At 31.1% G+C, this 22,943-nt stretch overlaps 1 protein-coding gene, 1 non-coding gene and 1 pseudogene across 2 annotated transcripts; 1 reads left to right on the top strand and 2 right to left on the bottom strand.

Annotated features, from left to right (window-relative positions):
- Positions 1 to 11,735: 11,735 nt before the first annotated feature.
- LOC130820773 (cytochrome P450 76AD1-like) lies at positions 11,736 to 13,989 on the top strand. The gene is made up of 2 exons (XM_057686283.1): positions 11,736 to 12,762; positions 13,248 to 13,989. The coding sequence occupies exons 1-2, from the start codon at positions 11,872 to 11,874 to the stop codon at positions 13,860 to 13,862; spliced, it is 1,506 nt and encodes a 501-aa protein (XP_057542266.1). The 5' UTR covers positions 11,736 to 11,871; the 3' UTR covers positions 13,863 to 13,989.
- Positions 13,990 to 15,526: 1,537 nt separating this feature from the next.
- LOC130821480 (protein Ycf2-like) lies at positions 15,527 to 17,645 on the bottom strand (annotated as a pseudogene).
- A 2,924-nt stretch (positions 17,646 to 20,569) lies between these two features.
- On the bottom strand, positions 20,570 to 20,643 carry TRNAW-CCA (transfer RNA tryptophan (anticodon CCA)). Its single transcript has one exon. It is a non-coding gene; the product is annotated as a tRNA-Trp (tRNA).
- Between the last annotated feature and the right edge of the window lie 2,300 nt (positions 20,644 to 22,943).

Genomic DNA, 22,943 nt, shown 5'->3' with positions numbered 1-22,943 from the left:
TTTAATATTAGCATACAAATACAATGAATTTGTTTAATTAATTTTGTGAATTTAGCAAAATTTAAATCACTATTAATCTTTTTATTATTTATTTCGGTAAAATCACATATTCTAACTAGTACTATCAAGTCAAACAATAATTCCTGTCCTTATAATAAACAAAATTGATTTGATTAATTTAGTTTTTACCTTTTTTATAACATTCATGTAGGAGTAATTTGCATATAGCAGCCTTTAAGTTTTAGGCTTTTGCGAATTACAGCGTCAAAGTTTATTTTTTACAAATTACTTCATCAAAGTATTAAAGTATACACATTCAGACCAAGCGACCATTGAAACATCCAAAAAACCTTTGACCAACCTAAATAACCGTTGACCATCACTAATCACCTTTGACTTTCGTTGACCGTCCCTAATCATCTTTGAGGCTTCTAATCACCAATAGTACCCTTGTGTTTTAGCTATTTAACGTCGTTTTTAACCATCATAATGATATTTTTTTTAAAAAAGATGTCGCAATTACTCTTATGGGGTAACTCTTTTGGAAATCCGGTCGAAACAAGTACTAATTCGCTTATTTCACAACACGCTAGATCAAAAATCACCTAAAAACATGTTAAATATATGGGTATTAATTTGGTGGATTGGCCCAGATACATATCTACTTATATTATGCTATTTTATATTAAGTTCTGCATATTTTTATTAAAAACTCTTGACAAAAAAGTTATGAATGTTAACTTTATTTTTTTACCTTATATATTTTATATAAAATTAGATATACAATGAAATTTATAGAGAATTAAAATTTTACCTAGGTATAGTTGCACTTTTTGTGCGATTGGTTTGAATTTTTTTTTTCTTTTTTTTTTAAAATTCAAATTCGAAAATAACACTTACAAAAAAGTTTTCATAGTATAATGTATGAAAACATTTATTAAATAACAATTACTAAAAAAAAATTAATCACAGAAAACAAATTCATTCCAAATTTTTTTAAAAAAAAATTTTAAAAAATTAAATGTTCATACCAGTCGCACAAAAAGTGTGACTGTACCTACGTACAGTCGCACTTTTTGTGCAACTGGTATGAACATTTTATTTATTTTTTTTTTAACAAAAAATTTGAGAGAATTTTTTTAGAAATTACCTCGAGTTGTTGTTAACGACTTCGATTCCAAAGCTTTAGCACCGATTAATTTTATATGAAGTGGTGTGTAAACAAGATGAGAAACCTTGTTACAAAATGATAAATTAAAGGGGTCACACGTTTTTTGGTATATTTTTTTGTATGATCAGATTAGTTAGGGGAACTCTCACCCTAAGCTAAAGGTATAGCAAAGAGGAACTCTCACTCTATTGCTTGAGGTAGTTTAGATAAGGGAACTCTCACCAAATCACAAACTACAAGTCTTAACTTTGGGAACTCTCACCAAAATTACTACTCTTCAAATTTGGAACACTCAAATTTGGACAATTAAAATTGACTAAACACAAGTCAAGTTCAATAAACAAAACACAAGTTTTTTTGGCAAATTTCTGGATATCTTTTTCATTCATCAAAGTATGCTATATATAGCATTCTTAAATCAAATAATTACAACCTTTCACTTGCCTAAATAAATTCAACAAAAGAAAATAAAAAGACAACAAAATAAAAGAGGATTAAGTGGCTAATCAATGTCCACAATAATCTCCATTACACACACTTAAGACTAATTAAACAAAGCTTAAAACTAGGATAAATGTTCAGCAATTAATCTCTCAAAAATTGTTCAATACCGTCATTCAAAGCTGCCCCTTGAATTCCAAAACCGCCGCTTTAAATGAGATTGAAAACCATCTTTAAATCTCCTTAAAACACGCCCCTTTGAATTCCAAAACTGTTTGGAATTTATTCCTTGTAACCGACATTAATTCACACGTGTATTGAAGCTTGAAAAACCCCCAATTACTTGATGCTTTCAACAAGGTTAATTACACTAAGTGAATTGCAACCCCTTGTAAAAATTATTGGACCAAAACTGTGCATAGGATTAAAGAAGGACTTGGACAAAAATAATTCCCTTGCATTGTTTTGGACTTGGACCTCACCTTGACCACTTGGACCATCTTGAACATTAGGACTTTGACCATATTGGTTATGAAGATTTAGAGTTTGTGGAAGTGATAGGAGAGTTATTGAGTGAATTTGAAGTGTTTTATAGAGGTTTTAAGTGCAATGACATTTTCGTAATTTTTTAAATTCCAGGGGAAAATTCTAATTTCGTTATGGGGGTGGCGATAAAATGAAAATGGTGGTGAACTTTAAGAATTGGGTTGATGTTTCTAATCAACTAGTTGATGCGTTGATCACATGGGCCTTTTTTCCTTGAAAGTGATCACACCGTATTTTTCTGACTGTATTTTAAAATCTGATTAGTCTGAGTATGTCATTATTAAAAATAGTACAATGGTCCAATGTCATGATCAACTCTCATTCAATCCGTAAATTCAATACTCCCTCCGATTTAATTTAGTTGTCTCATTTCCTTATTTAGCAAAGTCTTTTTAGTTGCCCCATTTCTATTTTTGTTAATCTTTTTTTACCTAAATATCCTTAGTTCACACAAGTAATTACGAATATACCCCCATATACCTTACTTACCCAACTACCCTTCACTACTTACCCTTCACTACTTACCCTTTACTACTTACCTTTTTTAATAGACCCCACATCATCCTTAATAACCGTGCCCAAGCAAATGGTACATCTAAATTGGTTCGGAGGGAGTACTAATTTTCCAAATCTTAACTACAAACTAAATCTCAATTTCGTCTTGAAAAGTATAAGAAGTGCGATTGGCATTTTTTTTAGGCGAGTTTATCGATAATAATTCAATTTTTATTTGTTTTGCTGAAAATTAAATTGTCTAATGTTTATTTTCAAATAAATCAGACGATTGCAATAATTGATGAAAATAAAATCACATATTATATATTTATTTAGTATTTATACCCAATAGATAAGTTTATTTAAAAATAAATAATACTGAGTTATTTTGGGGGTATTGACCAAAGATTGAATTAGTTTTTATTTTACAATTTCGTAAATTATTTTGGGTAGCGTTTGGTTGTGTTGTTTGGAGTTATAGCACTACAATATATCAACACAAGTATAAAAACACGTGTAGATCGAGGGCTCCTTCCCCTTCTTCCAATTCTGATTCGTATATTTCATAGAGAAATCTATGATTAAGGATAGAACAAGATCCATTTTGCATCATCTCTAAAGGATCCCTTAGTTCGGACCGAAGAAACAACGTCACTCGATCATTCTGACTGTAATCTTTATCTGTCCGTGAGGATCCCACAAGAGCGCCTTCTACTTTTAATAGGCCATGAACTAGATCAAAATCATTCTCAACGAGTCCATAAGAAGTGAACCCATTTTTTTCAACGGGTTCGGGTAGAGACCAAAGATCTTGAGCTACTGATCCGGCAGAACAACTCAAAAGATAAAGAATTATTGTTAATTTCTTCATGCTCATTCCAAGCTTTTAGTATAAAGATAAATATAAATATCATTTTCAAAGATATGTAATAATAAACATACTATATATTGAAGATGAAGTAATAATTGTTAAGATATGTTGATATGGCGTTGTTTATTTGTGTACTAAATTTAAATAGTTTGTAGATGACCTTGAACATAAGAATATAATTGTCTTGTAAGTTAGATATAATTGATTCATTGAGTCATCAATTATTTATAAATTCCTTTTGATTAGATCTTGTTGTCTTTGTCATTTTTAACTTTGCGATCTGCAATTATAATTGAGTTTTGCATAGAATACAACAAAAACTAAAAAATCGGTGCAAAACTTAAATCTTAAAAAACTAATTATAATGGAATTTCTATGTGATTATTTTGTTTGGTAGGTCTTTCTCTACGATACTCAGGTGCATTTCGATCATCCATTCAACATTTACTTTTGATATCACGATATATATATGAAAAAGATATTAATAAATCTATTGAAAATGTTGAACATTATACATTAAATTTTGAAAAAAGAAAATAATAATTGTCTTAATCTATTAATTAATTAGACTTTACAAATAATATAAATATTTAATATACTTTTAGTTAAATAGTTCAGGATAAATTACAAACATGTAACAATGATGATAAAGGTAATGAAAAAAACTATTATTAACATTTTTCTAATTATAATTAAATATATATTAAGGTAAAAAATAAATAAAAATAAAAATAAATTACAAACATGTATTATGATATGATTTAAATTAATTAACCACTGCATATCCCCATAGTTGCATATTTTTACTAATTTACTTTTAAAGACTTGGTATACATTAAAATAATGATATAATTTAGTATTTAGTATATAATATTATAAACCATATATTACTTGTCAATCTAAAATATCCAATTAGTTACATTGTGTATTCTGATTAGAATATAATTAATTAATAACTAACATACTATTTTTAGAGCAACAAATTTGTAAATTATAATCTATACAAGCGCATATTTTAAATTAATCTATATAATCAATATCTTTTATTACATAATATGAATAAACAAAATATATCATGACTAAAATTACCATATAACACTTCTTTATAATATATTTTAAAAACATTATATACTTAAACTATGATATCACAATTTTAAAAAATAAATCCTTAAAAACAAATTGCTAGGTACGAAAATAATGTATGTTAAATTAACAATTATTCTCCAGAGTTTATTAGTTAGGTATAATATTTTATTATCATAAAATCTTTAGAATAAGTGATTCTTATTTTATTTTTATTTATTTGAAAATGTGCATAAAAGAATGTACGTTGATATGGACAGTTACATTATTAAATAATTTCCACATAATAATGTGTTAATCAATGAAATAATGATATTTGGAGAAACTCTCTTGAGTTGTCATTTGTTGTATTACAACAACATAATTAAATTGTATAATTAGTATTCAACAAGTAGTATTGTAAAAATAACTATTATAATTATTATTTTTTTTTTTGAGGAAATGATTTTTTCATTACCCAAACAAAAAAAGGGATACAAGGGAATAAAGACCCCTAGGTTTCCAGCTTATCTCCCCATGTTTGCATCAGTGTGAAGTGTGAACACAGAGCCCATATTCTAGGAAGGGTTTTTCAAAGTGTCACTCTTCATGTGCAAGGGAGGTAAGCGGGAAACCTCAAAAAGTTATACATAAAGACAAAGGCAATAAACAAAGCTATCTATGTCAGGAGGACATGCCCAGCTTGAAAAGACAAAAATAATAGAGGCAAAAACTAAAATCTGGCATATATACACCTTAAAACTAAGATATAGTGGTCGAGGCCCAAGAGAGCAGCTATCATGAAGATATGCTCCGGACTTAAGAGCTGAAGACATATCCGAGAATACAAAAAACACCAAAAGGGGGACTAAAGCTGAACGTGAGCTTCACGCTGAATCAGATCTCAAGGACGCTAGGAATTTGAATCTGGTCTCCGAGGCGCCTTTGACGTTGTCCACCACCTGTTTAACCATTGGTACTATGTGGCTCCACAAGGCTTCTTTTCTGGCGCTCCATAATGCATAGATGAGGTTGTAAAGATTGACCTCAAACTGTTTCCTTTTGTGGCGCCCCAGTTAGATTCTATTGAGGGTATCTTCCAGAATCTCAAAATATGATGAAATACTTTGTATTTCATCAAATTTGATATATAGACAATTGGTGAAGAAATGATAAAAATGAGTAAAAATGACATTTTATATGGCAATGAAAAAATATAACTTGTGTACTTATTAGGGTGTTCATTACCGGGTACCCGGCATTTCGTGTACGTGGAAAGTCGGGTATCTATTTTAATGCCCCGTATCTCGACCCAATTTATTTAGGTACCCGGATTTCTGATACCCGGATAAATCGAGTTGGGATACGGGTACCTGGTTTTTGTGCTATTTTTGGACAGAATATTTGGAATTGTGTATTGCATCTTGAATACAAAAACTTGCAGAAAAGAGCTTAAGTTGAATGAACAAAATGTCTTCTGATATTACATGAATGTAGTGGTGTCTTTGTTGAAACCATGTTCACCTATTTAATATTGAACACTAGTCCATTAAATTAATATAACTTAATTAAACTATAAAACATTTAATTTTCAATTTATTACTATGAATGAGAATGTCTGCCTGATATGGAGCCATATACTTATATAATAAAGAAAAATGAAGAAACAAAGACGGAGAGGAGATTATGAAAGTGAGAGTGAGAAATGAATGACAATAAGAAACATAAGAAGTTAGGAAAGACAAGTAGATAAACGGTTGTGTGTTTACAATTTGCAACTTGCAACTTGCCAATGCCATTATGCAAGTAGGGTTTGAAATCTTTAAAAAACTTTTTACTATAATAACCGGTCAACGGGTATCCGTCACAAAACACTTTGCAGCCTGTGACCCGCCATTTATAATGTCTTTTTAATAAAAATGACCCGCCGTTTATGTTGTGGGATGAAGGGTCGGTGGGTTGGGTTTTTTATAATAGGCCTAAAACTTATCTTCTAACAACTTTCAATAACCACAATGCTACCAAACTAGCGAAAACCTCAATCCTAGTGAACTATTAATAAAATATAACAACTTAATCCAATCAAAGGGTAAAGTTAAGAACTATTAATAAATAAGGATTATATTATTAGTTGCAATATTTTTCATTGTACATTTTATAAATTGAATTTCCAAGATTGCCCTTAACCCATTTCATACTTTATCATCTTTCTAACTTTTCTTTTAAAAAAACACTCTCAACTAAAATTTAACATTTAACCGATATAGCTGATGAATTATAAGTCGTAAAGTTTGCTTGAAGGACTAAAAAAATGTATAAGGCAGGCACACAAAACGTGCGACTAGGCCTAGGTTCAGTCACACAATTTTTGCAACTTCTTTTTTTTTTTTTTAAAAAAAAAATTGCATTACTATTATTTTAAAAAAAAACTTGAAATTATTATTATTTTTTAAATATTTTTCTTTGATATATGGATGAAAGCGTTGAGAATTTAGATGATGATATAGATTATTCAACTAGATTTATTATAGATAAGCAATTTAAATAAGTAGATAAATTACATAATTGGGCGAATGAGATAGCTATTAAATCGGTTTTTACTCTACCGTCATAAAGGCAAAAAGAGGATCATTTTACTGTTACTTTATATCTACGCTACCATCGTTATAATAGTTTAGAGGTCAATTTTTTTCTTTTAGATAAGGCCACTCGACCAGACTAAAAGTAGGGCACGTGGTTGTCGGTTTATGATTCTAGAAGTTTATAATTAACAAGGAGAAAGTCCATTGATGGTGAAGTGTCCTGGTGATAAAACAAAAGACAATCATCCATTCAGGTGGTTAATTCATAATTTGTATTTATTAAAATTTGTGATTTTTCCTAACTTCTTTTAATTTGTAATTATTTCTTAATCTAATTTGTAATTATTATAAATTGTAAATGAAAATATTCTAAGAAAAAATAAAATTACGCAAATTGTATACATAAATAGGTGTATACACCTGTTCTCTCCTCCTCACCACTCGACCTAGAATAACTACATGCACTCATTGGGTCATCAATAGGTGTACACACCTGTTCAAAGGTGTTAGACTAATGGGTCTGAATATATCTGAGCGTTGCCTTGGGTCATCAATAGGTGTACACTGTTGTTCTAAGGTGCACGACAGGCTGACTCAATAACACTCCTTTCATGATGGTCCCCTCTTAGAAGTGCTGATATAGAGCATTTGCCAGATAGTGGAACCCTAAAGAAATCATTGACTCTACCTTGTTTACCATCCATATTACCAAAAAATTTCATAACAAAATAAAATTGGATTGCACATGGTCAAAATTTGATCTATAGGCAATTGGTGAGGAAATGATAAAAATCCGTAAAAATTTCAAATAATTTCGTCGTCTATTGGATAATTGCTGAAAATATAATCACATATTATTTATTTTTTCAGAAATTATACACAACAGATGAATTTATCTATAAATAGATAATATGTGATTTATTTTGAGCGGAGCCATCAAAGGTTCAATTATTTTTATTCTTTACAATTTCGTAAATTATTTTAGGTAGCTTTGGATAGTTTTGCTTTCCGCAAATAGTATTGGAAAAATACCTTTCATTATAAAAGCTAATACAATTATATACTTATCTTACTGGTATAATGCTTACTTATAGCTACACATATTGAATAAATATGATAATATATAATAATAATTTTCACCTAACAGTTTGTCGAAACATTTATGTACAATTAACAAATAACAATTACCCGAGAAATACAGATCATGGACGTACATTAACATGTTAATATATAATGATAATATATATAATAATAATTTCTTAGTTGATTGTGATTAATTATAGGTGTTAGCAGATTTCACGATGCAATATTTATTGGACTGTGTAATTAAACTAGACTTGACCCGATTTTAAAATAAATTTAAAAATATGTAAAAAAACCAATGTCGTGACAAATTCAATTTTAAATCGATACAAAACACATGACTCGATATTATCCCGATTATCCTAATAAACACCTCTAATTGTAATATTATGTGCCAGCTGCCAACTCCTAAGATAAATAGAAAAAAAGAAATGCAAATTATTCTCTGTTTCATAGGAGTGATTCATACATAGTCGTAAAACTTTTCACAAATGTAATTATTTAATATTAGCATACAAATACAATGAATTTGTTTAATTAATTTTGTGAATTTAGCAAAATTTAAATCACTATTAATCTTTTTATTATTTATTCCGGTAAAATCACATATTCTAACTAGTAATATCAAGTCAAACAATAATTCCTGTCCTTATAATAAACAAAATTGATTTGATTAATTTAGTTTTTACCTTTTTTATAACATTCATGTAGGAGTAATTTGCATATAGCAGCCTTTAAGTTTTAGGCTTTCGCGAATTACAGCGTCAAAGTTTATTTTTTGCAAATTACTTCATCAAAGTATTAAAGTATACACATTCAGACCAAGCGACCATTGACACATCCAAAAAACCTTTGACCAACCTAAATAACCGTTGACCATCACTAATCACCTTTGACTTTCGTTGACCGTCCCTAATCATCTTTGAGGCTTCTAATCACCAATAGTACCCTTGTGTTTTAGCTATTTAATGTCGTTTTTAACCATCATAATGATATTTTTTTAAAAAAGATGTCGCAATTACTCTTATGGGGTAACTCTTTTGGAAATCTGGTCGAAACAAGTACTAATTCGCTTATTTCACAACACGCTAGATCAAAAATCACCTAAAAACATGTTAAATATATAGATTGTTTCAAAAACAGCAGTTACCAAGCTAACCCGATGAATATTTGAAATAATGAGCTGTTTTTTTTTTAAAAAAAAACCTAAACAAGCCATAGGGAAAGCATATTCTAAAATTAAGTGTCTCTTTCCAAGCAAGCCGTACGACTTTATTTGCAGTTATTAATAAGGAATAAGAATAAGGTAGTTTTAAAAAGTCAAGAATAAAAATAAATGGCGGGTAAACTTACCTTACCATATCTAATGCTGTCGGAGTCGATCCATACGGGTATGAATTTGGTGGATACGCCCAGATACATATATACTTATATTATGCTAGTTTATATTAAGTTTTGCATATTTTTATTAAAAACTCTTTGACAAAAAAGTTAAGAATTTCAACTTTATTTTTTTACCTAATATGTTTTAGGTAAAATTAGATATACAATTAAATTTATAGAGTATATAATGCAGACTAGAAGTAAATGTGAGGGGGATATATATTAAGTTGATACAACAATGATTATACACCCAGTTAGCCATCGTGGGTTAAAATGAGTTTGAAACGCATAACTATAGGTGTGCTAAGGTGGTATGAAATTTTAGCCACCATGGATCCTAGGTAGGTGGTGGGTATTAAAAATATAAGTGACTATGGGTATGAGTATAGCGAAGAGCTCTTTGTTCATTGTTGGTAAAAGCGAACAAGGCATTAACCTTGTTTGACCAGCACTACTCGGTTTGATGATGTTGAAAACGAACTAAGGATACCAATAATTTTTTTAATCTTGTGAGTGCTCCAACTAGTCTTCAAATAGTATGTTGTTAGTACAACGAAAAAAAACTTGAGTCTCCTGGTGGTCAATAACACAACAACAATAATGTCAAAGCTTTGATTCCAAAAGATTGAGATCAACAACAAGAACCAATATATCAGTTTCCATGGTGGTCACATCGATTATTCTTCTTATTCATTCTGATTTGCTACTATCTCAATTTGTGAGTCTGGCTTATTCCTATATTTTTCCACTCGCGTCCTCCGAGTCATCTTCTAATTTTCTCGTCTTTTTGAGTCTCCTGAGCTTCAACTTTCGATCTTCCTAATTAATTAGTTCGCTAAAACACCGTCTTTACACTTACGCAAACATTCTTAAACGACCATCTTTCATCATTTCTCCATTTGGTTTCGATTCTATGTTTAGACCTTGAAACTTTATAAGTTGTAAATAGGCTAATTATTATACAAAATGATTTAATAAAAAAAAGTATATGATAGATTTTCTAAAAACAAAAAATAAGAATAATAAGTAAGAACCGTTAAACACTTGACTTGTTGGGTCACCATAAAATACTTAAATCAGAAACCTTAAGAGTTAAAATCATCAATATGAGCTTATTAAAAAAATACCTGACTCAAAATAAATCTTTCGGTCCAAATCTAATGTTATGCAGAAAACGAATCATTGCTTGCAAAAGGATCAAAGTAGAAAACAAATCATACATAAAATTTAAAATGTGGCAAAAAGTGTATATATTAAATTTGAGAAGTTTAAGATGTCAATAATTCGTTAAATAGATAAAAACGTTTGTGGCGTAAATTGTTTTTATATTAGTATTTGTTATCATAGATAGATAGATTATAAATAAAATACTAGACATGTCAAAAGAGTGATTGGGTGATTTGGGATTTGGTCTTTTTCGTCGGTCATTTGCTATGTCAATTTTAGCTCGAATATTTTTTTACAAGTTAGTTTCAAGATAGATTTTGGTAGACCCAACAATTCAAAAATAAATTATTTCTATTTAAAAAAGTAAAATTATATCGAAAAGATAATGAATATGTCGATTTAAAGGTTTAAAGAAATAAATGTTGATTCAAATTAAAAATATAATGGGGTAAAAATAATGACATAGAAGTGATAAGTTGAAAATATTTAGAAAACTAGTCAATTGTTTGAGTTTGGTTTTCGAATGGGTTTGACCTAGTATTTTCAGGTACATTTGGGTCAAGTCATTTTTTATTTATAGTTTAAAATTTTATTTGTGACCTAATAATTCACAAGATCATAAATAAATAATATAATACTCTTTCACACCCTTTCATACAATAGCCTTTTACCCATAAGTATGACTTAATTCAATATAAGTTTTCTTTTTATCTAAGACTAAATATACGTCACTCAAATTAAGGGGAGGATGAGAGTAAGACAATAATATTTTGTTACTTTCCCTTATTATATGGTGTCAAAAGAGTTATACAACCAAAAGCTTAAACTTAAGCATGAGCATGTAAAAAAAAAAAAAGATAAACATCTAAAATATCAACTCAACAAGACTATCTCTGCAGTCTATAAATATGTACATATGTTGCTAAGTTGTTCTATATTCACTATTCTATATTCATTAGCTACAATTGGAGTTCTCGTCCACACAAATGCTTTCAAACTACCAACTAGCTTAATCTTTTTTGATACATTTCCAATTAATTATCTTTGGTATCAATTAAGTAACAATAATAATGGATAATACAGCACTTGTAATTGTGTCCATACTCTTCGTGAGCTTGAGCATTTTGTTCAAACACTATGCAAGCAGCTCTTCAAAACACTCTTGTAAGCTCCCTCCTGGACCTAAACCAATGCCAATTTTCGGTAATATTTTCGATCTTGGCGAAAAGCCACATCGAACCTTTGCTGATTTGGCTAAAACCTACGGCCCTTTGATTAGAGTAAAGCTAGGAAGCGTCACCACTATTGTGGTGTCTTCTGCATCTGTTGCTAAAGAAATGTTTCTTAATGATCATGCACTATCTAGCCGAACCATACCAGATTCGGTTAGGGCATGTGATCATAGTAAGTTTTCTTACGCATGGATTCCCATTTCCCCAAAATGGCGAAATCTAAAAAAAATCTCTGTCATCCAATTGCTTTCAAACAAGCGTCTTGATGATAGCCAAGACCTTAGACAAGCCATGATTAAACAACTTCTTGCATATGTGCAAAACTGTTGTACAAAACTGCAACCTATTAATATTGGGAAAGCAGCATTTACCACCACACTTAACCTATTATCAAACACATTATTCTCAAAGGAACTTGCTAGCTATGAGTCTAGTTCTTCCCAAGAGCTTAAGAACCTTGTGTGGAACATTATGTTGGAAATGAGTAGGCCTAATTTTGCCGATTTTTTCCCTATTCTTGGCTATATTGACCCCTTTGGAGTACGCCGTCGTATGGCTAGTTATTATAGTAAGCTCTTGGATATATACAATGAAATCATTCATGAAAGGCAAAATGTTCGATCTTCTAATCATTTTGAAGAAAAACCAACTAAGGACATTTTAGACATTCTTCTCAATCTCCACGAAGAAAATGAATTGAGTATGGATGATCTTCTTCATCTCCTAGTTGTAAGTATTATTGGTTTCTTTATTACTTGTCTTCTTATATATGCTTATACCATTTAATATTTTGATCTAACTTTATATGCATCATTCTTGTGGCCATATTCTTTCCTATCCCCAATGCTTTTTAAGTTTTAAGTGACCTAAGGGGACTTGGGGAGTCCAACATATACCCTTGTTACAGATAACAAAGCACTTGTTTTCGACTAAATCTTGATCGCAAAAACCATCTGCAATTTAACATAAATAAGATGTGCATATGATTTGATGAACCACTTAAATTTAAAGTCTATTATATTCTCAAAATAAAGATCTATAATTTTTTGTCCCACATAATAAAAGGTAACAAATTACCCTTATATAAATTAGTTCTTCAAACTAATATAACAAAATAAAGATTTTAAAATTATAAGATGTGTACAATATTATTACTCAATATCAATTATCCTACTTATTAAATTGATACTATATCTAATTAAAAATTTTGGCAGGACATATTTGATGCTGGCACAGATACTACTGCAAATATATTGGAATGGGCAATGACAGAGCTAATAAAATTTCCAAATATTATGGATAAGGTTCAGAATGAAATTGATCAAGTTCTTGGAAGAGATCATTCAAGCATTCAAGAATTTGAGATTTCAAATCTTCCGTACTTGCAAGCCATCATCAAAGAAACTTTTCGTTTGCATCCTCCAACTGCGTATTTGTTACCCCGAAAGGCAAATAGTGACGTAGAATTATGTGGCTACACTGTACCAAAGAATTCTCAAGTCCTTGTAAGTCTTTGGAACATTGGACGTGATCCAAACATATGGAAAGATCCGGAAGTATTTTCTCCTGAAAGATTTTTGGATAGTGACATAGATTTTAAAGGACAAAATTTTGAACTCTTGCCTTTTGGAGCGGGTAGGAGAATATGTCCTGGTATTGCCTTGTCATATAGAATGTTGACTTTGATGATGGCTAATCTTCTTTACAACTATAATTGGAAACTTGAAAATGATATGCATCCTAATGATTTAGATTTGGATGAGAAGTATGGAATGACATTGCAAAAAGCTAATCCTCTCCGCATTATTCCAATTCCAAGGAATACTTAATGAACAAGATGTTGTTTGTTGATGAGCTGACCATGCCGTTACTAGTACTCTATAAGTGTGTTATATGTATCAATAAAGTTGGCGTTTTGTTGTGTGTTATTTTATCCATTTTTTTTGAGATTGCCCATTATTATAACAAGAAAATATTATATCAAAAATGGGCTAAGTTAAAGGACGAAGATATATTTTCGGCCAATATCCTAATAGTTGTCAATTGTCATAATAATAAACTTGTTTTATGATATAAAAATGATATTACATTACCTAATTTATAAATCTATGGATGGATGTCAGTTTTATTTTTGTTAATATTGTTATTTATTTACTGAATACATGCATCTGCTTTTTATCTTTGTCTTAAGAACTTTCACTAACGAATAAAAATAAAAGATGGTGTTTTGTGTAAGTAGTAAATTATTATACAATTTCAGAAAAAACATTCAATACGAGAATAATATTTAACTCGAACTTTGTATTAAAATGTTAACCCAAAATGATCATGAAATTGTGGTATTAGAAAAAAAATATTATTCTGGTGTGGATGGCAGGCAGGCCTATATTTATTGGTTTTAATAGGACTCCTTACGAGCGTTCTTTCTATCTACTATTATCTAAAAATAATTAAGTTATTAATGACTGGACGAAACCAAGAAATAACCCCTCACGTGCGAAATTATAGAAGATCCCCTTTAAGATCAAAGAATTCCATCGAATTGAGTATGATTGTATGTGTGATAGCATCTACTATACTAGGAATATCAATGAACCCGATTATCACAATTGCTTAGAATACCCTTTTTTAGCTTTGAGAGTCTATTTCTTAGTTCAAGATCCCTCTTACTCTTACTGACTGGAATCAAAGAATTTAGTAGATCTATTCCGCCCAAAATGGGAATGGGCTAGGGTTATGAACTTATAATCTAGAATCTGATGATCGAGTCGATTCCATGATTATAAGTTCATTCCATACCTGACCAGAATACGGTTATATACATGCTCATTATGAGAAGGGGTCATTCGAGCGTATCTAAATAGATACTATGTTTACATATGGATCCCCGCGTCGTTCGATTCCATATAGGATTAGGAATAGGCGAAATCAGACCCGCTTTTTACATTTCTCGTTATTTGGGACCCTATTCATCTCTTTAGGCTTCTATTGAATCGAAAAATAGGGTTGATTATCCATCTTTTTGAAATATATAAGGATAAGGTATCCTTCGGATCATTCAAATCGAAGCAATTGGATGTCCGATCCTGGCCTATATGACCGATCAATAGAAATACTCCAACACTCCACCTTTGTTATATATTCCATACATCACACTAGATAGATATCATATTCATGGAATACGAATCACTTTCAAGATGCCTTGGTGGTGAAATGGTAGACAGCGCGAGACTCAAAATCTCGTGCTCAAGAGCGTGGAGGTTCGAGTCCTCTTCAAGGCATAATATTGAGAATGCTCATTGAATGAGCAATTCCAAGATCTCGGATCAATATTAATTCGATCCGAGATCTTGGAATTGGAATAAGTTTGGCAGCGGATCACGAAATCTTAGTGATCTTCTCTATCTAATGAGAAATCTTTCTACTCTTGCATGAATCCAATTTTCATTTCATCCGGGAAAAGCCATCTTTTTCTCAACAATGACATTGTCATTTAATCCAATAGTGTTCCGTTAGATAGGAACAGATTTGATAAATACTGATAACTCTCGGATAGAGTATTAGAACGGAAATATCCATTCGATAATGAGCTGTTGGTTCTAAGCCATCTCTGGCGATTAATCAACAGTTCAAAGTGCTTTTCTTGCGCATTCTTGAGAAACCAGCGCTGAAATATAGATATAGGAGGATGCATTTGGGAAGTAAGAAGTCCCTTTGATATCTCTGCATCTACAAAGAATTCACGATGTGAAAACACAGAGCCAAAGTGCTGATCTTTGAATAGGAAAAAGAGTGGATCTGAGGGGTCCCAAATGAATTGGCTTATTCGAAAAAATCCCTGTTCTTTGGAAAATCTATCTCGTGTCTGGTACTGCATGGTTCTACTCTGCAAGAACTCTGACTCATTCTCTTGAAGCTCATCATCCTCTTTATCATAAATGATCTGCTTGCCCCGAAGTGACCCAGCCCAATAGGGAAATCCCAATTCATTGGGCCTTTCGATACAATCAAATAGAAAGCCCTAGGGGTTCCATATTCTAGGAGCCCAAACTATGTGATTGAATAAATCCTACTCTATCTGTTGCGGATCGAGGGCTCCTTCCCCTTCTTCCAATTCTGATTCGTATTTTTCATAGAGAAATCTATGATTAAGGATATAACAAGATCCATTTTGCATTATATCTAAAGGATCCCTTAGTTCGGACCGAAGAAACAACGTCACTCAATCATTCTGACTACAATCTTTTTCTGTCCGTGAGGACCCCACCAGAGCGCCTTCTACTTCTAATAGGCCATGAACTAGATAAGAATCATTCTCAACGAGTCCATAAGAAGTGATCCCATTTTTTTCATCGGGTTTGGGTGGAGACCAAAGATCTTGAGCGACCGATCCGGCAGAACAACTCAAAAGATAAAGAAATATCGTTAATTTCTTCATGCTCGTTCCAAGTTCGAAGTACCATTTGTACAAATAAGAATCCCCTTCGTTACATGATTTCTTCTTCATATAGATAGATATAGGATCTATAGGGCAATTACTTAGAAGTACATTTTGTGCAACAACCCTTCCTATCTGATAGAAAAGGATCCCATGATCCTGAACCGATCTTACCTGCGATCGCAAATCCCAAGTTTGTCTATGAAGAGTGGATCGAATTGTATTAGTGTCTAGAATAGATTTCTTTTATGTAATACTAATCGATAGGGCCTCATTGATAAGTGCTACAAGATCTCGTACATTGGAACTAATGGTTATGGACCCCGAATCCATTAGTATGGAACATTTTCTTTTCCAAGTGAAATCCCCTAGTATATGAAAGAGTCAAAAAGTGCTTTCGTTGTTGTGGAATACGAAGCCTTCGTATCTTAATGCATGTATTTAATTGATTCAGGGCTATTAGAGCGGGATCCACTTTTTGCGGAATATGAGTCGAAGCAATAACAAGGATATTTCTAGTAGACCCTTTTTCACAATCCCTGGAGAGATAGTTTACTAATATACCAAGGGATAAGTAATTCGACTCATTCACATCCAGATCATGAATGTTTGGAATCTCTATTATGCAAGGAGACATTGCTTTTGCTAATTCGAATTGAAAGGTGCTAGAAAATGGGTCTATTTCCGGCATCATATCCATAGTTAGCAGCTCCAGCTCCTTATCAAGGTCATAATTGATATCGTCACTAGCATCAATATAGTCACTAGCATCAATATCGTCACTAGCACTAGCATAAATATCGTCACTAAGATCAATAAGAGAACCTTTAGGCTTGTTATCCAGGAACTTGTTCAGAAATACCGTAATAAAAGGAACATAGGAGTTTGTCGCTAGGTATTTGACCAAATAAGATCGTCCAGTTCCTATAGAACCTATCACTAAAATACCTCTAAAGGGGGATAGGGCTAATTGGAGCGAAAAGGGTTTTCTATGAGATGGGAAATGAAAACTATTAGCCCCACACGAGGTTTGTGAATAAGTAATTTTCTGATAATGAGCAAGGAATACTCGTCTTTCTGTTAAACAAGATGTATTGAACTCATAATTCATTAGATACTTTTTATGAATGTCAACTAAGTGTCGTAAGTAAATTGCTCCCGGTTGTTCAATCATTTCATAAGCAGAAGTTTGAAATTACTTGATACTAGATTATTACTTTTAATGTATAGAAGATTGCGAAGACGACTATTCTACTTTTTCACCTTTTCCAATCGAAATTTGGACCTTATCATATGATATTTTGGGTATTTCAATATCATAAAGTGTATCAAAAGTCTTCTATTTGAGAATCAAATTCGGCTGGATACTGGACTAAGCGGGGAATATAACGAAAAGAAAAATGAGGGGAACAAATGATTCTAGATAGGATTCTTTGCCTTCCCGGTCTTCGAAACACGACAAGGAGTGTGTCGAAAGAAACGTTAATGAGTCTTGATTCCCTTTGTCAAAGACTTAGTCGGAATTTTTAGTCTTTCACGAGATTGAACTCTTTTTCTTATTATTACACGTAACACGTATTAAGGAGTGGACAAACTGAAAAACTGAGGGGGAAATATATTGAACAAATGGAACTTCTTGCATTCTATTTAATCTAGAAAAATCTAGATTCCATTGTATCATTTAGTAAATCAAATGATTTCTTTTTTCTAACAATTTAAGAACTATCAATAAGTACTGTGGAGGAATATATGTTTGAAATGACTAAATAAATTTTCCAAAAATATTCAAAGGGGGTTCTTTTTTTCATTTATACGAAAAATTTTGACTAAAAAGTTATGATAATTAAAAAAAGAATTTAATGGGACCTCCCCCTTCTTTGTTTGTCTAATTCGAGGGGAAAAGGAAGGTACCGTTAAGTTCTTATACTTTCATATCTATGCCTCGGTTCATGCAATTACTACAGCGATGAGCCTAATCCAGAATATGAACCATAAAAGAAAATACCTAGTTAACCGATCACAATAATACCAGCTACAGTACCTATTATCCAAAGAGGAATCCTTCCAGTAGTATTGGCCATTTACCCCACTTCTTTCCACATTTCATCAAGTAGTCGTGCTTAGAGACATAAACAGTCATGGATAATTATGAAATGAGGTCCTTCTGAATGGGATAAGAGCATTCCTATTCTATATATTTCGTTCCTTCTTTTTATTTAATTGAAAAATAATTAGAAAATAAAACAGCTAGTATAAAAATGAGTAATAGCCCCCAATAAAGACTGGTACGATTCAATTCAACATTTTGTTCGTTCGGGTTTGATTGTGTCGTAGCTATATAATTCGGATTCGATTTTTTTTATCGTTGGATGAACTGCATTGCGGATATTGACCCCAAAAAAGAAACGGTAGCCAGTCCGTGAACATCCAGCCATCGCATGGTAAAAATTAGATAGGTTCGATCTATGGTCATTGGGCCTCCTAAAAGGATCTACAAAATTTATCAAGTTGTTTCAAAGAGTCAAAACGGCCAGTTATTAATGGAATTCCTTGTCGGCTCTCTGTGAAATATTCGTTTGCCCGGGGGCTTCCAAACACATCGTAAGCTAAACCTGTGCTGACGAATAACCAACCCGCAATGAATAGGGAAGGTATAGTAATGATATGAATAACCCAGTATCGAATAATGGTAATAATATCAGCAAAAAAACGTTCTCCTGTGCTTCCAGACATGCTGAGCTCCATACATTCTTGTACAGTCCAAGGCAAATACGTAAAAGATGAAATTAGTAAATTTCCTTTTACTTTTCACTTTACGTAAAAACGTAAAGATCTTGTAGGATTACCAATATAGTACCAAAGGTGTCTTTAGAGTATACCGAATCAGTATAGCTATCCTTCTTCTGACACAGCAAGGCGATTTCAGTTAATATTGAAATGAAGTATGCGAGAATTTCTTTGTTTTTTTTGTGCATATGGAACTAGTTTTCATTTTTTTTTAATTCCGGAAGAAGATTATCATATTCTTCCAATAACCGAGTTGGAAAAAAGAAAGATTTTTTTGAATGATGATAATCTTTTTCTTTTCATTCAAAAGATTATTTATTTTATCTGGATGAACCCAATTGTTGAGGCTAATAAGTTTAATTGAAAATAAAAACTAAAAAGTGTTGTGTTATAATTATAAAAAACCTTTTCGTTCGAAAAAAAAATCGATTTGATCCCAATAGAAATGATTTTTCATTTTATTCTAGAGTGATTCAAACAAATAACATTTTATTTTTGAAGAAAATTCCATAGTTATATTTATTATTAATTTAATATTAGATTAGTTTACTCAAAGGTTTTGCAAAAAATATGTTAGATTGAAAATTATGAGATGCGTAGATGTCACAGAAAATCAGCCGTGTCGTTTTTTTATACTGACCTTACTTTATTTTTGTTAGTGACATCTATAATGTAATAGTTGATGAATTCAAAATATTCAATTGAACTTATTCTTTGAATTGCGATTTTTGCTTTTTTTTTTTCTAAATGGAAACTTAGGTAAATGCTTTAGACACATTTGTATAAAAAGAACATATTTTAGTTAGCTCCTTCATGCCTACTCTAACTAGTTATTTCGGTTTTTTACTAGAGGCTTTAATTATAACCTCCGCTCTATTTATAGGTCTAAACAAGATACGACTTATTTGAAATTAATTGAATGAATAACTCAAGGAATGTTTCTGTGGGATTCCGCCCATCTTTCTAGTTCTTTACTGTAGCAATTGAGAATTTTTGGTTATTGAGATTCATGGGCAATTCAGATTAATATTTATGGATAGATATTACCTTTCTTTTCTTTTCAAACAAATTGAAATGATTGAAGTTTTTCTATTTGGAATTGTCTTAGGCCTAATTCCTATTACTTTGGCTGGAATATTTGTAACTGCATATTTGCAATACAGACGTGGTGATCAGTTGGATCTTTGATTAATTGACAATTTTTTTTTTGATTGACCTCCTGTGGATTAAAGAAAGGAAGAGGTCAATTTTAGATTCGATTACTGTTCATATATTTCAGTCTAATTCAATTTGACTTAACAAGAATGGAATCACGCTCTGTAGGATTTGAACCTACGACATCGGGTTTTGGAGACCCACGTTTTACCGAACTGAACTAAGAGTGCTTTCTTATCAAAATAGATAAGAGTGGAAAGAAAGGGTTTTTTATAACTGAAAACTCTATCCACATCTTGCATGCATACATTATTTATCATATAGAGTATAATAAATAAAATGAGAGATTAGGCATGTCCAATTTGAATCAAAATTTCAATTAATTCCTACTTACTTCTCAAAGTAAAAGTAATTAGGTAGGGATGACAGGATTTGAACCCGTGATATTTTGTACCCAAAACAAATGGGCTACCATGTTGCGCTACATCCCTTTCAATTCAATTGGTTTTTATAGTGTAATTGTAAAACATCCTTGTCTTGTTTTCCACATTCTTATTTCTCATATAAATTCATAGTTAAACTGCACTGCTATGTCCTCTTCTTTTTGGTCTTTTATCATATAAGGTATAATAAAAAGGTTTTGTATATTTATGTATATGAAAAATCTGTTGTAAACGAAAAAAAAGACTTTTCGTTTCGGGAATGCTCAGTTCAATAGGAAGGGGCATGTTACTCTTTTTCTTAAAAAAAATATTTTATCGACTCGAAGTAAAAAAGTAAAAGTACATAGATTTTATTTAGAGATTTCGTGTATAAATAAAAGTAGTCTTTGACTCTACACATAGGATTATAGATTAGATATGTATTACTTTTATTTTATATATTAAAGAAATGAAAAAGGAGGATTTTCAATGCGCGATTTCAAAACATATCTTTCCGTGGCAATGGTACTAAGTACTTTATGGTTTGGGTCTTTAGCCGCTCTATTAATCGAAATCAATCGTTTTTACCCAGATGCGTGGACATTCCCCTTTTTTTGAGTCTAGTTATTGAGACGGGTAAGGGGTTAACGAAGATTAGAGCTAGAATCAACTATCTGTGACTAATCCTTCCCCTCTTTTTATTTAAAAAAAAACTAAATAGGATTAGTTGAGTAAAGAAGAAAGTGGATTCAACCTTATCAAAACTTACGCTCTCAGGCTCAAATGGAAACGAAAATGTGGGTCTAGGATAAGCGTATTATCCAAGATACTTAAATGAAATTACTATGATTAGAAATTCGAGTTAGCAACTTCTATTTTTGTAACTTTTTTATTTTTTTCTTTTCCTTTCTTCAAGAAAAATAGAAAAGTTGCTTGAATTAAATATACAAAGGAGGTTCATGGCTAAGGGTAAAGATGTTCAAGTAAAAGTGATTTTGGAATGTTCTGGTTGTGTTCAAAAGAGTGTTAATAAGGGATCAAGGGGCGTTTCCAGATATATTACTCAAAAGAATCGACACAATACGCCTAGTCGGTTGGAATTGCGAAAATTATGTCCTTATTGTTACAAACATACAATTCATGGAGAGATAAAGAAATAGATCGAGCCGAACGTCTATCTATTATCCTTTCAAGTAAGGGGACAAAACATTTTTCATCTATATCATTTACTTTTTTTAAAAAATAGAAAATGGATTTCTAATATATTTCTTATTTCTATAGTAAATATTTCATATTATTATATTATATATATGCTATATATTATAGAAAAAATTAGAAATAAACAAATCAGATCCTATTTTGGCTGGACCTAATAAAATTAGTATTAAGAAATAGAATTTTCGGTATGTATAAAGAATAACCTAAACAAACTATGGATAAATCCAAGCGACCCTTTATTAAATCTAAGCGAGCTTTATGTAGGCGTTTGCCCCCGATCCAATCGGGGGATCGAATAGATTATAGAAACTTGAGTTTAATTAGTCGATTTATTAGTGAACAAGGAAAAATTTTATGTAGGAGAGTGAATAGATTGACCTTGAAACAACAACGATTAATTACTATTGCTATAAAACAAGCTCGTATTTTATCTTTATTACCTTTTCTTAATAATGAGAAACAATTTGAAAGAATCGAGTCGACTACTAGAACTGCTATTTTTAGAACAAAAAATAAATAAAATAGTAGACTTATTGTTTTTCATTCTATTTATTTAATTAATAATTGAATCAAAATTGGAATCTGAACTCAAGCACGGATTGCAGTTTTGTTCTAAAAAAATTGTCGAATCTAGATTTTATTGTCACGGCGTAAGATAATATGAAAATTGGGAATTTTTTTTGAATGGATTTGTTGATTTTTTTTATTTATCATATTTTATTAGACTGATTTCTACTCTAATACTCCCGGAGAATAAACTCCGGGGAACTTCATTTAAATCGTTTCGAGGTATTCTTCTTTCCAATCTTCTTTTTTTAAGATCTCATTAAAAATCATATAAATATAATTCCTATTTAATATAGCTATTTGTGCAAGTATTTTACGATTAA

The sequence above is a fragment of the Amaranthus tricolor genome, chromosome 8 (assembly GCF_026212465.1).
Source record: "Amaranthus tricolor cultivar Red isolate AtriRed21 chromosome 8, ASM2621246v1, whole genome shotgun sequence".
In the NCBI taxonomy this organism is placed as follows: domain Eukaryota; kingdom Viridiplantae; phylum Streptophyta; class Magnoliopsida; order Caryophyllales; family Amaranthaceae; genus Amaranthus; species Amaranthus tricolor.
Note: the sequence above shows the minus strand (reverse complement) of the source record. Positions and strands in the feature narration are given on the sequence as shown.